This window comes from Notolepis coatsorum, assembly GCF_963971535.1.
Source record: "Notolepis coatsorum genome assembly, chromosome: 19".
NCBI classification, from domain to species: Eukaryota; Metazoa; Chordata; class Actinopteri; order Aulopiformes; family Paralepididae; genus Notolepis; species Notolepis coatsorum.
This window is the reverse complement of record NC_140183.1, coordinates 74373301-74388000: the sequence shown is the minus strand read 5'-3', so window position 1 is coordinate 74388000 and position 14700 is coordinate 74373301. Positions and strand designations below refer to the sequence as shown.

Sequence of the window (14700 nt, the reverse complement as noted above, 5' to 3'; positions counted from 1 at the left end):
ACCCTCATGGACCCGCGGTCTGTCATTGAATGCTCGCGTGTGTTGTTCGTTGGATTCGTTTTGGATTATTTGGCCACCAAAACAACTATCAAAACGTACACGGACCGCGGTCTCACGTTGACTGGCTTGTGTTGTTGCGCTGTGTGCAGACACTGGATGAACCCGCCCACCTCTACCTTTGATTGGCTTACCATGGCATTTTACTCAACCTCAGCCAATCGCGCGCTGAGGTTGGCTGAGAAGGACTAACCTCGTTCCCAGCTTTTTTTTTTTTTTTTTTACTTTGACCAGTCAGCTGGTTCTTTTCGCGTTTATCGCTTTTTCTGGTCAAGTATGACCGACAGAAACAGGTTGAATGGGGGTATAGATGGGGGGAAAGACACTCTGAGAAAGTACGGCTTGTCCGGGAGTCGAACTCGCTACCCCAGATCCGTGACGCGCACGGTTGTCCCCGACGCCGAAATAGCGTTCGAGGTACGCGGTGAGCTACTGGAGCTCCCCTTCGTTCCCAGCTTTATAGAATGCCTCTCGGCGCAGAGATCTTTCTGATGAAGCCCGAGTCGCGCGATTTTTTATTGGTTTGTCATGACAAACCAATTACATAATCCAACATATGTGTAAAGAAACAACATATTCCAGTTAACGGTATATTTTTTTTAATGATTCGTTACGGTACTACTCTGCTGACATAGTGCTGCACTTCCTGGTTTAATAGCACAGTCTTCAAGTGCTCAGAGTCAGAGATATATATATCTGTATGTCATGCATGTCTTAAATGTCATGATTAGATTTGTACATAATCCAACATATGTGTAAAGAAACAACATATTCCAGTTGGTATATTTTTTTAATGATTCGTTACGGTATAAATTAGCTTAACTGGAGCTTAGTATTGCTGGCTGGCTGAGGGGCTTGTCGCGGCTCATGCGCATGCGATAACTGGCGACGATAAGGGGGGCGTAATAGCGTAGGGTCACGTGGGCTTAGTGGCCAATCAGAGGAACCCGGAAACCCAACTGCGTTGTAGAAAGCATACACGCCTCCTGGAAGGACTTTGTGGGGTATGTAGTACCTTGAAGTGGGGCTCCTGAAGGGACTTTGGGGGGCATTTAGTACCTTGAAGTGGGGTTCCTGGGGGATTTGGGGGGCATTTAGTACCTTGAAGTGGGGTTCCTGGGGGATTTGGGGGGCATTTAGTACATTGAAGTGGGGCTCCTGGAGGGACTTTGGGGGGCATTTAGTACATTGAAGTGGGGCTCCTGAAGGGACTTTGGGGGTATGTAGTACCTTGAAGTGGGGTTCCTGGAGGATCCTGGCAAGCTCAGAAGCAGAAGCGTCTCGGTCAGTCAGACTGTTGAGGGAGTCCAGGACGTCGGACACCAGCTGAACGTTGTCGTCACGCACCGCCTGCAGCTGCACATCCTCCAGACGCTCGTGGGCCTACACACACACACACAATATGCTTTAGTTGAATCTGCCAATTAAACAATGCACAAATATATATATTTTTTTATATATATCTTTTTTCCCCTCCTTTTTCCGCTTTTTCTCCCATCCCAATGTTAGTCGTTATGCCAATTCCCAATCCCCTTCCTGGTCGTCGCGCACTTACCCCCTACAGTCGGTCTGGGAGAGTGGAGGCTATCACATGCTTCGTCCGACACATGTGCAGCCAATCAACCGCTTCTTTTCACCTGGCAGCGCGGACTCTCACTGGGAGAGTGTAACGTGTGGAAGGTCACACTACCTCTCTTAGATCCTTCCCTTGCTGTGCAGGCGCCCCGACCGAACTGTAGGAGTCGCTGTTTACAACGACGAGGACCCACCCTCACCGGCTTCCCACCCACTGACACAGCCAATTCTGTCAGCACGGACGACCGGCCAAGCCGGAGGCACCGCTGGCAGTTGGATTTGATCCCACTGTCTCTGCGGTGGTAGACAGACGCTTAGTCCGCTGTGTTACCCGGCCGCCCACAAATAAGACATTGTAAGTAGGGATGTCCCGATCACGTTTTTTTGCTCCCGATCCCGATCATGTGATTTTGAGTATCTACCGATACCGATCTTTCCCGATCCGATCAAAAAAAATTAAAAATAAAAATCAATTTTAAATTAAAAAAAAATAATTGTATTCAACAAACATGACCATGTTCACCTCTTAAACTCATACTGAGGCCTTAGTTTTGGTTTTAAATTGCATATCATCATTCATTTATTTATTGTCACACAGAGCAGAAGAATTATGCCAAAACAAACCAATAGTATCCAGCTGCAGAACGGCAGACCAGCCACACTCTCAGACCCAAACGCATTTCCTTTGATTTAATTATACATCAAATGATTTATGTCAAGGATTGCAATGCCTCGCTTGAATGAAGTTAACTTTTCACCTGGATAACGTCAACATTCAGGGTGAATGTAATGTGAGAAATTGGGATTAAAAAAAATTAAATTTGTATTTGGGTCTGAGAGTGTGGCTGGTCTGCCGTTCTGCCGCTGGATGCTATTGGTTTGTTTTGACAAAATTCTTCTGCTCTGTGTGACAATAAATAAATTAATGATGATATGCAATTTAAAACCAAAACTAAGGTCTCAAGACGTGAACATGGTCATGTTTGTTGAATAATAAAAAAAGTAAAGACATTTTAATAAAAGAAATTGATGATTTTTTTTGCCGATCCCGATCTTCGGAAAATCACGTGATCGGCCCCGATCCCAATCACGTGATCGGATCGGGACATCCCTAATTGTAAGATATAATGACCAGTTCTTTAACCCTTTCACTACCACACTACAGACGGTTAACTCTTTACTATCACAATACAGACTACTGTATTACGTACCCGACTACTATGCTACTAACTATATCTATACTACTACCAGTACCTATCATGCTAATATGTCTATACTACTATGCACTCAAGAGTGTAACACTCGTGGCGGCTGGGTGGCGCAGTGGGCAAGGCGCTCGCCACTAACGCAGGAGATGCTGGTATCGAGCCCAGCTCTCTGCGTTGCTTCCGGCTTGGCCAGCCGTCATACTAACACAATTGGCAGTGTTAGAGGGTGGGAAAGCCGGTGGGTGGGGATTGGACGTTGTGGACAGCGACTCCTACAGGTCGGTTGGGTGACGCCTGTACAGCAGACACAGGAAGTATCGGGGGCAACGTGAGCCTCCCACGCGTTACTCCTCGCCACTGAGAGTTCGAGCTGTCTGGTGAAAAGATGAGACAGGCTGCCTCCTCGTGTACCGGAGGGGACACGTGATGCAAGGCTTCTATCCTCACTACAGCCGACCAGTGGGAGGCATAGTCTAGCAATGTTCAAGACAGGGGAGGGGAGAATTGGAATTACGAAATTGGGATGGGAGAAAAATAAGGAGAAAAAGTGGATAAAAAATTAAAGAGTGTATGTAACACTCGGAAGACACTGACGAAGAATGCCACTGACCCTTAGGTGCCAGAGTTGTACCCCTCCTGATGACTTGTTCACAATTTGTAAGTCGCTTTGGATAAAAGCATCAGCTAAATGAATATTAATAAAAAAGAAAACTTGAATCCTACAGATATGATGTAGCCTGTGCATTATATTGCACACTATTTTGAGTTTGACATGTTTAACACTTTGAGTGCCAGCAGGGGGCGCACGATTTAGCGCTTGAGTGCCAGCGCTGTAGTCAATGGGAGGGCGAGCACATTTGCGAACGCATAAACTATACCTTAAATTATGGCTATGTGTCTAATACGCCCGTCGCTTATCAATGACTTGTTTGCAGTCAACATTGTCGAAACGGATTTTTTTTTCTTTTTTAATCGGTACATTTCCGTTTTATACCATTTTGAAAAACTTTCGTTTTTGTAAACTTCCAGAAAAAAGAAAGATTCTGCAGGAATCGCTCTTTAGTGGAATACACAAAACACATTGTAATTTTTCGGCCCATTTATGAATGAACGCTAGATTATCGATAGTATATGTGTACTTATGCACGCTAGAGAAGCGGGCTGAAAAATCTATTATCTTATTTCCTGATCAGCACACACACACACGCACACATATGCACATATACACTGAGATATGTGAAAAAAACTCTGATTATCCCAAGACTGGTCAAATAGATTCCTTACCTCAGATCAGATGTTCTCCAAAAAGATTATTCCAATTTCTGATCGCCATTCCAAATATCGATTGCGTTTATTGATCCAACGCTGGGTACTGGAAACACATATTCCACGCTGTTCTGCGGCTCGGCAATGAATGGGATAGTCTCCGGTTACATGCCTGACAAGTAAAATGTGGATTCCGGACTCTTTTTTTCCCATCCGTTTCATTCAGTCCAATACAATGGGTGCAATACCATCCGGAGAGACGATAGGGGGCGGTATTTTCCCTGTTCGAGCTCAGATAGATCCCCAATGGTAACGTGAGGCTAGATTGATGAAAAATGAAGAAATAGCTAATAATAAAAACAACGATTAAATAACGAGATTTCTCGTTTTTGGCACTCAACGCATGGCATGAACTAACGAGATTTCTCGTCGTTGGCACTCAAAGTGTTAATGCATGTTAATATGATAGCAGTGCCTGCCTCCAAGCTGAATCCCTATCTCTATAAGCAGTCATCATCATCATCATCATCATGATTTTGACAAGGTCAGGTGTTCGATCTGTATGTTACGTTTCGTGTAGGTCAATGTTATACTTATAGCGCAGCCTATGGACCTCTGCCCCTGGTGCTGGGTATTGGAAACCAGTCACCTTTTCACTGTCCACGTTAAACATAGATATGCACCTGTTCGCTTGGCAATAACCAGCTCTTAAACCAGCATGGAGGGCATCTGTGGCTAACAAGAGAGGTGTCATGTAAATCATGTCAATACCAGCACAAAAATTAAGAATATAAATCAAGTACGTACTCATGCAACTGACGTTTGTGAGCGTTAACACTTTAAACGTGTTGTATATCGAATAGCGTTTCGTTTGGTATGTTCAATAAAGTACTGAAAATAGCTTAGCAGCATCCCTACACCTTCACCCAAACACAACACTTCTTATCTTACACAAGCGTGTTATAAATTAGAGACCTGTTGAAAAGAATAATAGTTTTCGTAACATAAATTGTAAATGGTGGATTTATATACAAATAATACAATACTTTTATCCAAAGCGCTTTACAATTTGTTCCTCACATTTTACCCATTCACTCACACACCAACCTGCTCATCGGGAACAGTTAGGGGTTAAGAGACTCCAAACTAACCGGGAATCTCCGGATTACACCAGACAACTGCTCTACCTCCTGGGCCACTGTTGCCCCGACATAGATCACTAGATGTATCACCTAATAAAAACGAGTTTTACATTAGCATTTCACCTCAGCAGTTCGAAATTTCCGTGATGACTATAGCTGGGAAATAGCGACCATGGTAGGTTCGCAGGATTAGTTGCATCACACAGGTGGCTCAGATTTTGAGGAAGTCCTGATAGTTTTATCCTCTATATTTTATTGTCATTTCTATTACCCTGCCTGCACCTCCCCGGTGCTGCTGCGACACCTGAATTCTTACAATATCGTTGCCCACTATATACATATTGTAAAACAATAAAAAAAAATAACGATTTGAAAGAAGAAAAATTGTTATATGACACTTCATATTGCCCAGCCCTAGTTATTATAATAAATATTTGACAACCGTCTACTCTACAGGGTGGAGGCCCTAACAGAGAGGCCCAGGTCCAGAGATTTTCTAACATCAGGTCTCTGTACTTGGGTCAAAAACACATGTTGTGTCATTTCTATTGATAAACCTCGATAAACTTTCATCAACACCCCCTGCAGATATGCTGCTGGGTCATTATTTAGATTCCAGCAGAAAATGACTCATGAGGATGAATCAAGTTGTTGATTTGGATTCGGGAAGGGATCAAACTTTTTAACTATCAGCGCTTGCTGACCAGACAAGATGATAGCCTCTGTGTGTGTGTGTGTGTGTGTGTGTGTGTGTGTGTGTGTGTGTGTGTGTGTGTGTGTGTGTGTGTGTGTGTGTGTGTGTGTGTGTGTGTGTGTGTGTGTGTGTGTGTGTGTGTGCGTGTGTGTGTGTGCGTCTTACCTTGGCGAGGGAACGGACAATGCGGCTCTCCATGATGCCCCTGAGGAAGATGAGGTCGATGTCTTTGGCTCCCGTGCCGAAGGGCATCTCTTTCAGGTTGTCCAGCACCTGCTGCATGGCTGGAGGAGAGAACAAAAACACACGAGACAAGAGTCCGCTGAAGAACAAAATGGAAATTGACCCACCTCAAACAACACCCTCTTTTCTTGATCCTCCTAGTTGTGATTTATTGGATCAAGAAAAGAGAGTGGGGCTTGAGACAGGTCAATTACTTATTTTTAGGTCCTAGTTAATTTTATTGTCGCGAGAATGCGGACAAGAAATTTGGCTACACATACATTTGACTCCCTAAGATGAGAAGAGGATTTGAAGATGATTTCTTGGCGGCAAAGCAAATAAACAAACGCGGCCTTAACTCTTTGCCCGCCAAACCCGAGAAAAGTCGGGTTTCGTCGCCAACGGTTGAGCGCCAAACCCGACTTTTCTCTGGTTTTGATCCTTTGATATTTTTCCTTTGATCCCCGTTCTAAACACTCGACCGGAGCTCCCTGGGTCTCCCTGGCACATCTGCCTACGTTAAAATTGCAATGACGATCGAATCCTGCCACGTGGCAGTATCACCTATCTTTTGAACTGGGATAGTTTTTTTTCTGCAAGAACTCCTCCCCCTCAGAGGGAATCAGCACAGAGCGATCGCTCAGAGATGTTATCGCCTCAAACCTATTTCCTGTACACACGAGTATACATGAGTAATCGCGATGGGATCACTGGGATTATTCTTTTTGGAGTACCTTCTGGGTAAGGTAAGGTCTATTTTACCGAACCTAAAACATGTTTCTGTACCGATCACAGTGTCGTATTTTACAGGACCTAAAACATGGTTTTGGTAACGATCGCAGTTTTGAGTTAAAACGACCGACCCCCCCCTTTGATTTTGAAGTATTTGGAGTTTCAGGTGAGCAACCCCGAACAATTTGGCCATAATGCATATAACGCGTCATATCTCGCGATTTATGAAAAAAGATTATTTTGGAAAGGGGCGATGTTTAGCATGGAATAGCGTACAAACTACAATATGTAGAAATTAACTGGTTAGTCAGTGTTGCACTATGAACAATGTCTGTCAAATGAGCCATACTATTGTCTCCATAGCTATAATACAGAACACACGATGGGTCCGCAAACATCACTAAAATGGTCAATAACGCTGGCGCCATTGAGTAAAGATGGGAAAAGAGCGTGGCGGTCAATGAGTTAAAAGGAACACGCCAACATTTTGGGGAATTAGCTTATCGTCTTCTCCAGAGAGAGACAAGAAGATAGATACCAGTTTCCTCTCTGTGCGTTCAGTAGAAAGCTATCTGGCTGCATGCTAGCCTAGCTTAGCACAATGAATAGAAGCGGACAGTGCCGGTTAGCCTTCAGGAGAGGTTTTAGTTGGACAATGCCTAGGCTAACCGGCACTGTCCGCTTCCATTCATTGTGCTAAGCTAGGCTAACATGCAGCCAGATAGCTAACAAGAGCAAACAAAGACGAGCACGGAGCAGGAAAACCAGTGGAGAGCGACCCTCACTCATAGTGGTAGCAACAACAAGGGGCTGTTAATCACGACGAATCATCCTACTCACAGATCTATCATCCCACACTATTAGAGAAGAACCCTGTCCACAACTGTACCCCTCCCCTGTGCTGCTATGATGCCCGGATTTCCCCCAAGGGGATCAATAATTTATAATAAAACACAAGATACTTGTGCCCTAATGATAAGGATAAGCGCTCAATGGAGAAACCCAATCCACCTAACAAACATCTATGCTACTACAAGGACTAGGGCTACTTAAGTGGAAGTAGTAAGAGGGACGCTTAGCTGGAGACTGTAGAGTATGGAGGAAAATCGTATAATATCCCTGATAGGAGCTACTTATGACCATCACCACAGAATCTAAAACAAATAGAGAGCCGTCGTATCCACTGTGCTGTAAGACCTGTAAGTCTTTCTCAAGGTCAGTATACATTGGCGACATAACCAGGTTTTTGAAAGGCTTAGCATCGACATTGTTAATACCTGGAGCTCACATAAAAGGGCCTGTTGAAGTTGGCAATGCTGTTTGGAGGCCATTATGGGCCATGAATTAAAACATTACTGTGTAGTTCCATAGCATAATTATTTATAGGCATGTTAAACTTTATTTTGGCAATGGGATTGAGTCATTAGAGCATAAGTATCTTGTGTTTTATTATAAATTGAATAACCGGTCATGATTTCTGTAAAAATACTTTTTCACATATTTTTTGGGGTGATTTGAGTGCCATTCAGTGCCACTCTACAGGAAAGTAAATCACACCAAGACAATAGATAGAGATAGAGATAGATGGCAGTCCTGGTAAGGGGGAAAATATATTGTTTTTATTTTTTATTTTGGGTGAATTGCTCGTTTAAGCTACAAAATTGGTATTGGAGCCATAAGTCAGTGTCTGTCTGTCAATTAAATCTATTAGGTATGTAAGAATAAGCAATTATTCAATCATACGTCTACGGATTACTTGACCATGACACATCCCTAACCCCGTTAGCAAGCTTACACGAGAATCTGAAAAACCAAACTAATGCAGTCATTCTAATGGTAACATAACTTACTTTTCACGTGCAAATGTGTGAAGACATTTGTGGTGACATTTTTAAATGTAACAATTGACCCATTTCAAACCCTGCCTTCTTTTCTCGATCCTCCAATCACAGCTGTTGCTTCCCGTCCGCAACTGTTGTGTTGGAGGACAGAGAAAAGAAGGATCAATAAAAAAGAGGGGTGGAGTTTGAGATAAGCCCATCGCTGTGGCTTTTGACTTGTCCTTCTATACGGAGAGCTTACCTGAGCCTGACTGAGCACTGGCCACGGTGACGGTCATGTTTGCTATTACTTGGGTTCTGGGCAATGAAACGCCTCACAGCACAGCCAAAATCCCCCCTCCTGCCCACTGATCTAACGACAGAGCGCCTGGAGGCCTAGAGAAGGTAGAGAGAACCCACATGTCAGTGTGTGCGTGCCGTGCACCAAGGTCATCATGCACAGTTCATGTTATTGTACAGGACATGCAGATAAGGAGACTCTCTCTTTCTTCCGCTCTCTTTCAAGTTGTATTTCGAACATGTAACACATAAGAGACACACACAAATAATGACCAATAAAATGAACAGTAAACATAGAAAGCAAATTATCCATAAACACAAAATAAATCAATATCACATGTCCGGGGAAAAAAATTGTAGTATACACTTATATGGTCCTCTCACCTTTCTTATAACTTAAATAATTAACTTCATGTTTATCATGTACACACATAAATAATTACCTTCGGGTTCATCATATACACAACTTAAATATTGACCTTCGATATTTACCTTTGTTTTTATCAAATGTAATTTCAAGTTTAAAAGTCGATACACAGCTACACTGAAAAACACCAATACAGTACGTCTCTGTGTGATGTTTGCCCATTGAACTACAAAAGGAGGGTTTTCCTGTCTAAAGGTCAGTTAAGAGAGGCCCCCCTAGGCCACCCTGCGTGTACAAACACACTCTCCAAACAGAGTGGGGCAAAAAGTGCTCTCCAAAAAGCCCTGGTGTGTCGGTGTGGGGCAAACAGAAAAAGGGGCCCATATTGAGCACAGGCTGTCCCATTGTACCGGCTGCAAAATCTGAACCGTTAAAATAGTTTAGTCCCGTCTGTTTGTACGGATTATTCTCCTCCCCACTCGGTTCATCGGATCTTGGCACAGACGTTGGTCATGTTTCGATGTCGCGTCATGCTTTGTGTCGTGCGTGCAACAACCCTTTACAAGTAGTTCAATTCTGGACTCTTGACAACATTGACCGTGAACATGTTAGACCAACATTACCACACGGTAGACAGCAGAACAAGACAACATTACCACACGGTAGACAGCAGAACAAGACAATATTACCACACGGTAGACAGCAGAACAAGACAATATTACCACACGGTAGACAGCAGACCAACACAACCGTATGCCAAAGAGTGGGTTTAGAACTATATAGCATGGTGAGTGTCTCTAAATGTTAGCATTCTAACTAAATTTAAATATTCACCTCACTGTCAAATTGGTCAAGTTTGGTGCAATGAGAGCTGCAGACATGCACGCTCACTTTTGCTATAGAAATGCCACTTTAAGAACCAAAATAATTAAAAACTGTAGCCTAAATTGACCCATCTCAAACTCCGCCCACTTTTCTTGATCCTCCAAATCACAACTGTTGCTTTCCTCAGACAAGCACAGTGGTGCCTTATTGAAATCAACTGGGATTGCACGCACCTAATGGTGGCACGTGCACGCGCGCTCCCGCGAATGCCCATAAATGTCCCCTTGCTTGAGCAGCAGACTACAGACAGTTCCTAATTGCCTCTACGAATGGAATGTAACACATGTCATTCACAAAAAGTTAGGTGTGAATGTATCTGAGAACGTATTTAACACACCTGACGACCGGCGCTATTGATATGCAAATAGCGAGTACTTATGTGGGCGTGCACGGAGTGCAACCCCGTCCCATGAACAACGCATGCCTGGACAAGCAACAGTTGTGATTGGAGGACCAACGCCGGTCAGGATGACCGTTAACAGATCCCCAGGCCAATCCTTTCGCCAAGTTGCAGTGTAATACCTAACAGACTTTTTTTCCAGTCATAGGCAGTTTTATGTTGTGGCAAGCCATGTTGGCAAGGTGCAACACATAAAACTCTTACCATGCCCGCAAGACAAATTCCATCATAAGTAATGCTCAGGGTTTGTACACCTTTTCCAAGGCAAAATGCAAGCACTTTTCAAGCATTTTCAAGGTGCATTTTCAAGATTTTCCAGCATCTTATGCGGCTGTGGTAAATTAAATATTTACTCAATGATTATTTCACTTCTTCCATCACATTAAATCAGATGTTATTGTGCTATAAAGTTATAAACAACCGAAATTATGTAGACTTGGCATCATATATAACCTGGCTGAGCCCATGTGTTATGCAGTAACGTACTGTATATCTGTATGTCGTGTATGTCATAAATGTCATGATGAATTGAAAATGGGGGACCCTGATGTAAACAAGACGAAAGTATTGCTCTGGTCTGCATCCCCTTAACAATTGTGTGTATTGAGCCGTACTGTATTGTACCCATTCTGCAATCTGTTAATAAAGTTTTCAATCAATCAATCAAACGTGACGAGCCAGGCCAATTTTAGCATGTTAATTTATGGAATATGCAATCTAACAGCTAACGTGAACTTTACAGTAAATTACATGGATAATAATGTTAAGGTAGTTAGTTCATTCCTGTAGGTAAAACAATCACTCAAATAATCACCAGATAAAACTTCAATTTCAATCAAATATTTAATGAAAATTTGCAAAATAAGAGAACAGACTTTGAGGTAGGCAGTCAATCAGCTCCTGGAGCCTTATGTATGTATGTAATGTATACAAAATGTATACAAAATCAAACACTTTTACTTTAAAAGCAAAACATATCTCCTTGAGAAAAAACTGCATCGAACAACACAAAATAGTGCAAACAGGCTGTGGTAAATTAAATATTTACTCAAAATGTGCAAAATAAGAAGTATTTGAGGTAGGCAGTCAATCAGCTCCTTGAGCCTTAAAAAATCAAACACTTTAAAAGCAAAACATATCTCCTTGAGAAAAAACTGCATCAAACAACACAAAATAGTGCGAACATTAATTAAATATTTACTCAAAAAAGTGCTAAATAATAAGTCTTTGAGGTAGGCAGTCAATCAGCTCCTTGAGCCTTAAATTTATACAAAATCAAACACTTTGTATTGTGCAAAAGAAATACATCTCCTTGAGAAAAACACTGCATCGAACACAAAATAGTGCAAAAAATATAATTGGCCTAGTTAGACCAAATAGGGCAGGGCCTATTAGGGAGTGTCCTTCAGTTCCTTGAGTTTGTCGGTTAGCTGTTTCTCCACAGTCTCTAGACTTATTTCTTTTTCTTTTGCAGCTCTTCGAAGGCCATTGGACTTTGAGATGAAGCTCAATTTCCCTATAGACTCAGCTTTTTCTGCATTGGCATCAGCAGACTTCAGGAGGACCCTTATATCCTCCTCCATTCTCTTTTTTTTGGCCTTTATCTCGGTTATCTCCTCCATTAGTCCTTTCCTCTTCTGTGCCTTCTGCTTATCTTGCCTTAGACGTTTTTGGTCATCAAGATACATGTGATACTTCTGCCTGGCAGCAGCTGCAGAGAGGAGTAGCTCCTTTTTGTAGGCTATGTTGAGCAGCCCTCCAACACTCTGCACATGGTCATGAATAACCCGCTGGGCAATCAATGAATGCTCTTTGAGGTTCTCCACCATCACTTCTTTGTTGACCGAAAACCCTCTCTCGACAGTGGCTTGACCGTGTGAAAGGATCAGGAGGAGTTTTATTACTCCCCATAGATGGCGCCACTCTGCTTTGTTGGATAAACATTCATGATAGAATTCATCCAACCTTCCACTTTCTGGGTTGAAGTTCCTAAAGGGATCTGACACTGACATCAAGCTGTAGTCATAGAAGTGACCAAACTCCCTCAGAATCTCATCACATGATTTCTCTTCAATGCGGCCAGTTTCAACAAGGAGCCGCAGACAAGTGGTGAGTTTCGGGTGCTTCTCTCTTTGCTCTTGATGAGCTCCCTAGGATCCAGGACAGAGATGCTTCTAACAAGAGGATACTTGAGTGGAGCCTTTTCAAAAAGCTTGGAGACCATCTTCAGCAAAAACACCTTACAGTTCTGCCTGAACTCCAGCCTCAGCCTCTCAGCATTTGAGTTCTTCTTCATGTGCTCCTGCAGAGCTCGCTCTGTGACAAATCCCACACTCAGTTTGGTGACATCCATGTGGTTGACTGGGTCAGCATAATCAACTTGGAGAAGCTTCACTGTGGTAGTTGCGTCCTTCATGACACTGGGCTTGATGAACTTCTCCATTAGACTCCTCAGCATATTGGTGAGATCCACACTCATAAACGGCAGCATGGGTTTGTCGGTCTGGTATAACTTCAAAAATGGTGTTATTTCCCTAGCCACCATTAGAAAGAAGTTGAGCTTTGCTGGGAAGAGGTCATCTTGAACAAGACTTAGTAGATGGTTCCGTTACCATTTTCGTTTTGGCTGCATTAATGTACATTTTCAGAGAAGGCAAAATCTCTAGTGCACGCTCAGCCACCTCCACATTTTCCAGCCATTGATGACTACAGAAGTCAAGAGGGAAGGACGAGGAACCAGTGACTGCTGTATAGTCCTCCCTACGAGCTGGAACATCTTTGAATAGCCATTTAAGGCTCGACAGAGCATTTCCTAGCTCCCAGTCTGTGGATGCACACCCTCCTCTGAAGGAATTGTGTAGTATATGCAAACCACAGCTTCCTACATTTAGCATCGTCTTGCCTGTTTGTTCTTCTATGTTTTGCTGGGCCAGGGAGAATAGCTTCCAGTTAACATTTGGGCCATCCATAGACAGCTGAATCAGGTTTTGGAAGCCGATATCCGAACACACTGCCTCAACCTTCTCATGTATTTGTTTTGCGGTGTGATGGCCCATGAAAAAAGATGTCAGATACATTGAGTTTACTTGATTATCATCCCAGAATCTCATGTGCATGTCAAGCTGGCATTTCTTCATTTCCCGATTTAGACTTTCATCAAACAGAAGTACATATCCAGATTCTTTCTTGGCTTTGGCCTTCATCAGGGAAGAGAAATGAGGAGCTATCCCAAATGTGGTGAGGTATGCCACTTTATTCTCCCCACAAGTAAATTGTTTTGCTATCTCACTGTCAGGAAACATTGTTTGAAACATGGCCCCCATGTCATTACATGAATGGTAGGAATAGTGGCTGGTTACAGCTTTTGTTGCCCAGCATATTTCAGCTTGAAGTGTTGGATTAGAGGTAACAAATGATTTAATGGTGCCTGTGGTGTTGCTAGTTGACTGGTTCTTGGATGAGCCTGTGGATGGTAGAGGGGCAACTCCACTGCAAGCTACTCCACTGGCTGCTTCCACTGTACTGGCTCTCACTACACTGCTGCTTGTTGATGTGGATGTAGCTGTGCTGCTTGATGCATTGCTTGTCTGCTGGAAATAATCCACTAATGCAGGACCTGGATTTAGTCGTGCTTTCATCAGAATTTGATGCTTCTTGCCTAAATAAAAAGGAGCAACATCATGTTATAAATAAAACAAAGTGTTTTAATTTAATCTCACTGGTTGCACTTAATTTTAAGAGTTTATTGTTTAATGTTGACATCTAATCTAAATGGATCATTATGATATTATACATTTATATTTCATTTTCATTTATAGGCTACTGCCTATGAATTTTAGAGCCTAATGATGGCCTGGAATGAACTAACTACATTATTATCCATGTAATTAACTGTAAAGTTCACGTTAGCTGTTAGATTGCATATTCCATAAATAAACATGCTAAAATTGGCCTGGCTCGTCACGTTTGATTGAAAACGTTATTAACAGATTGCAGAATGGGTACAATACACTATGGCTCAATACACACAAT

At 42.7% G+C, this 14700-nt stretch overlaps 1 protein-coding gene across 1 annotated transcript in view; it reads right to left on the bottom strand.

The window, feature by feature from the left end:
* Nucleotides 1-14700, bottom strand: part of pals2a (protein associated with LIN7 2, MAGUK p55 family member a) — a 54853-nt gene that overhangs the window by 23066 nt on the left and 17087 nt on the right. Inside the window, exons 3-5 of the mRNA XM_084336354.1 lie at nt 8979-9112; nt 6108-6226; nt 1288-1440 (exon numbers count right to left, since the gene is read on the bottom strand). Of these exons, the coding sequence (XP_084192480.1) occupies nt 1288-1440; nt 6108-6226; nt 8979-9015 (309 nt within the window). The 5' untranslated portion in view covers nt 9016-9112. The remainder of the gene's footprint in view (nt 1-1287; nt 1441-6107; nt 6227-8978; nt 9113-14700) is intronic.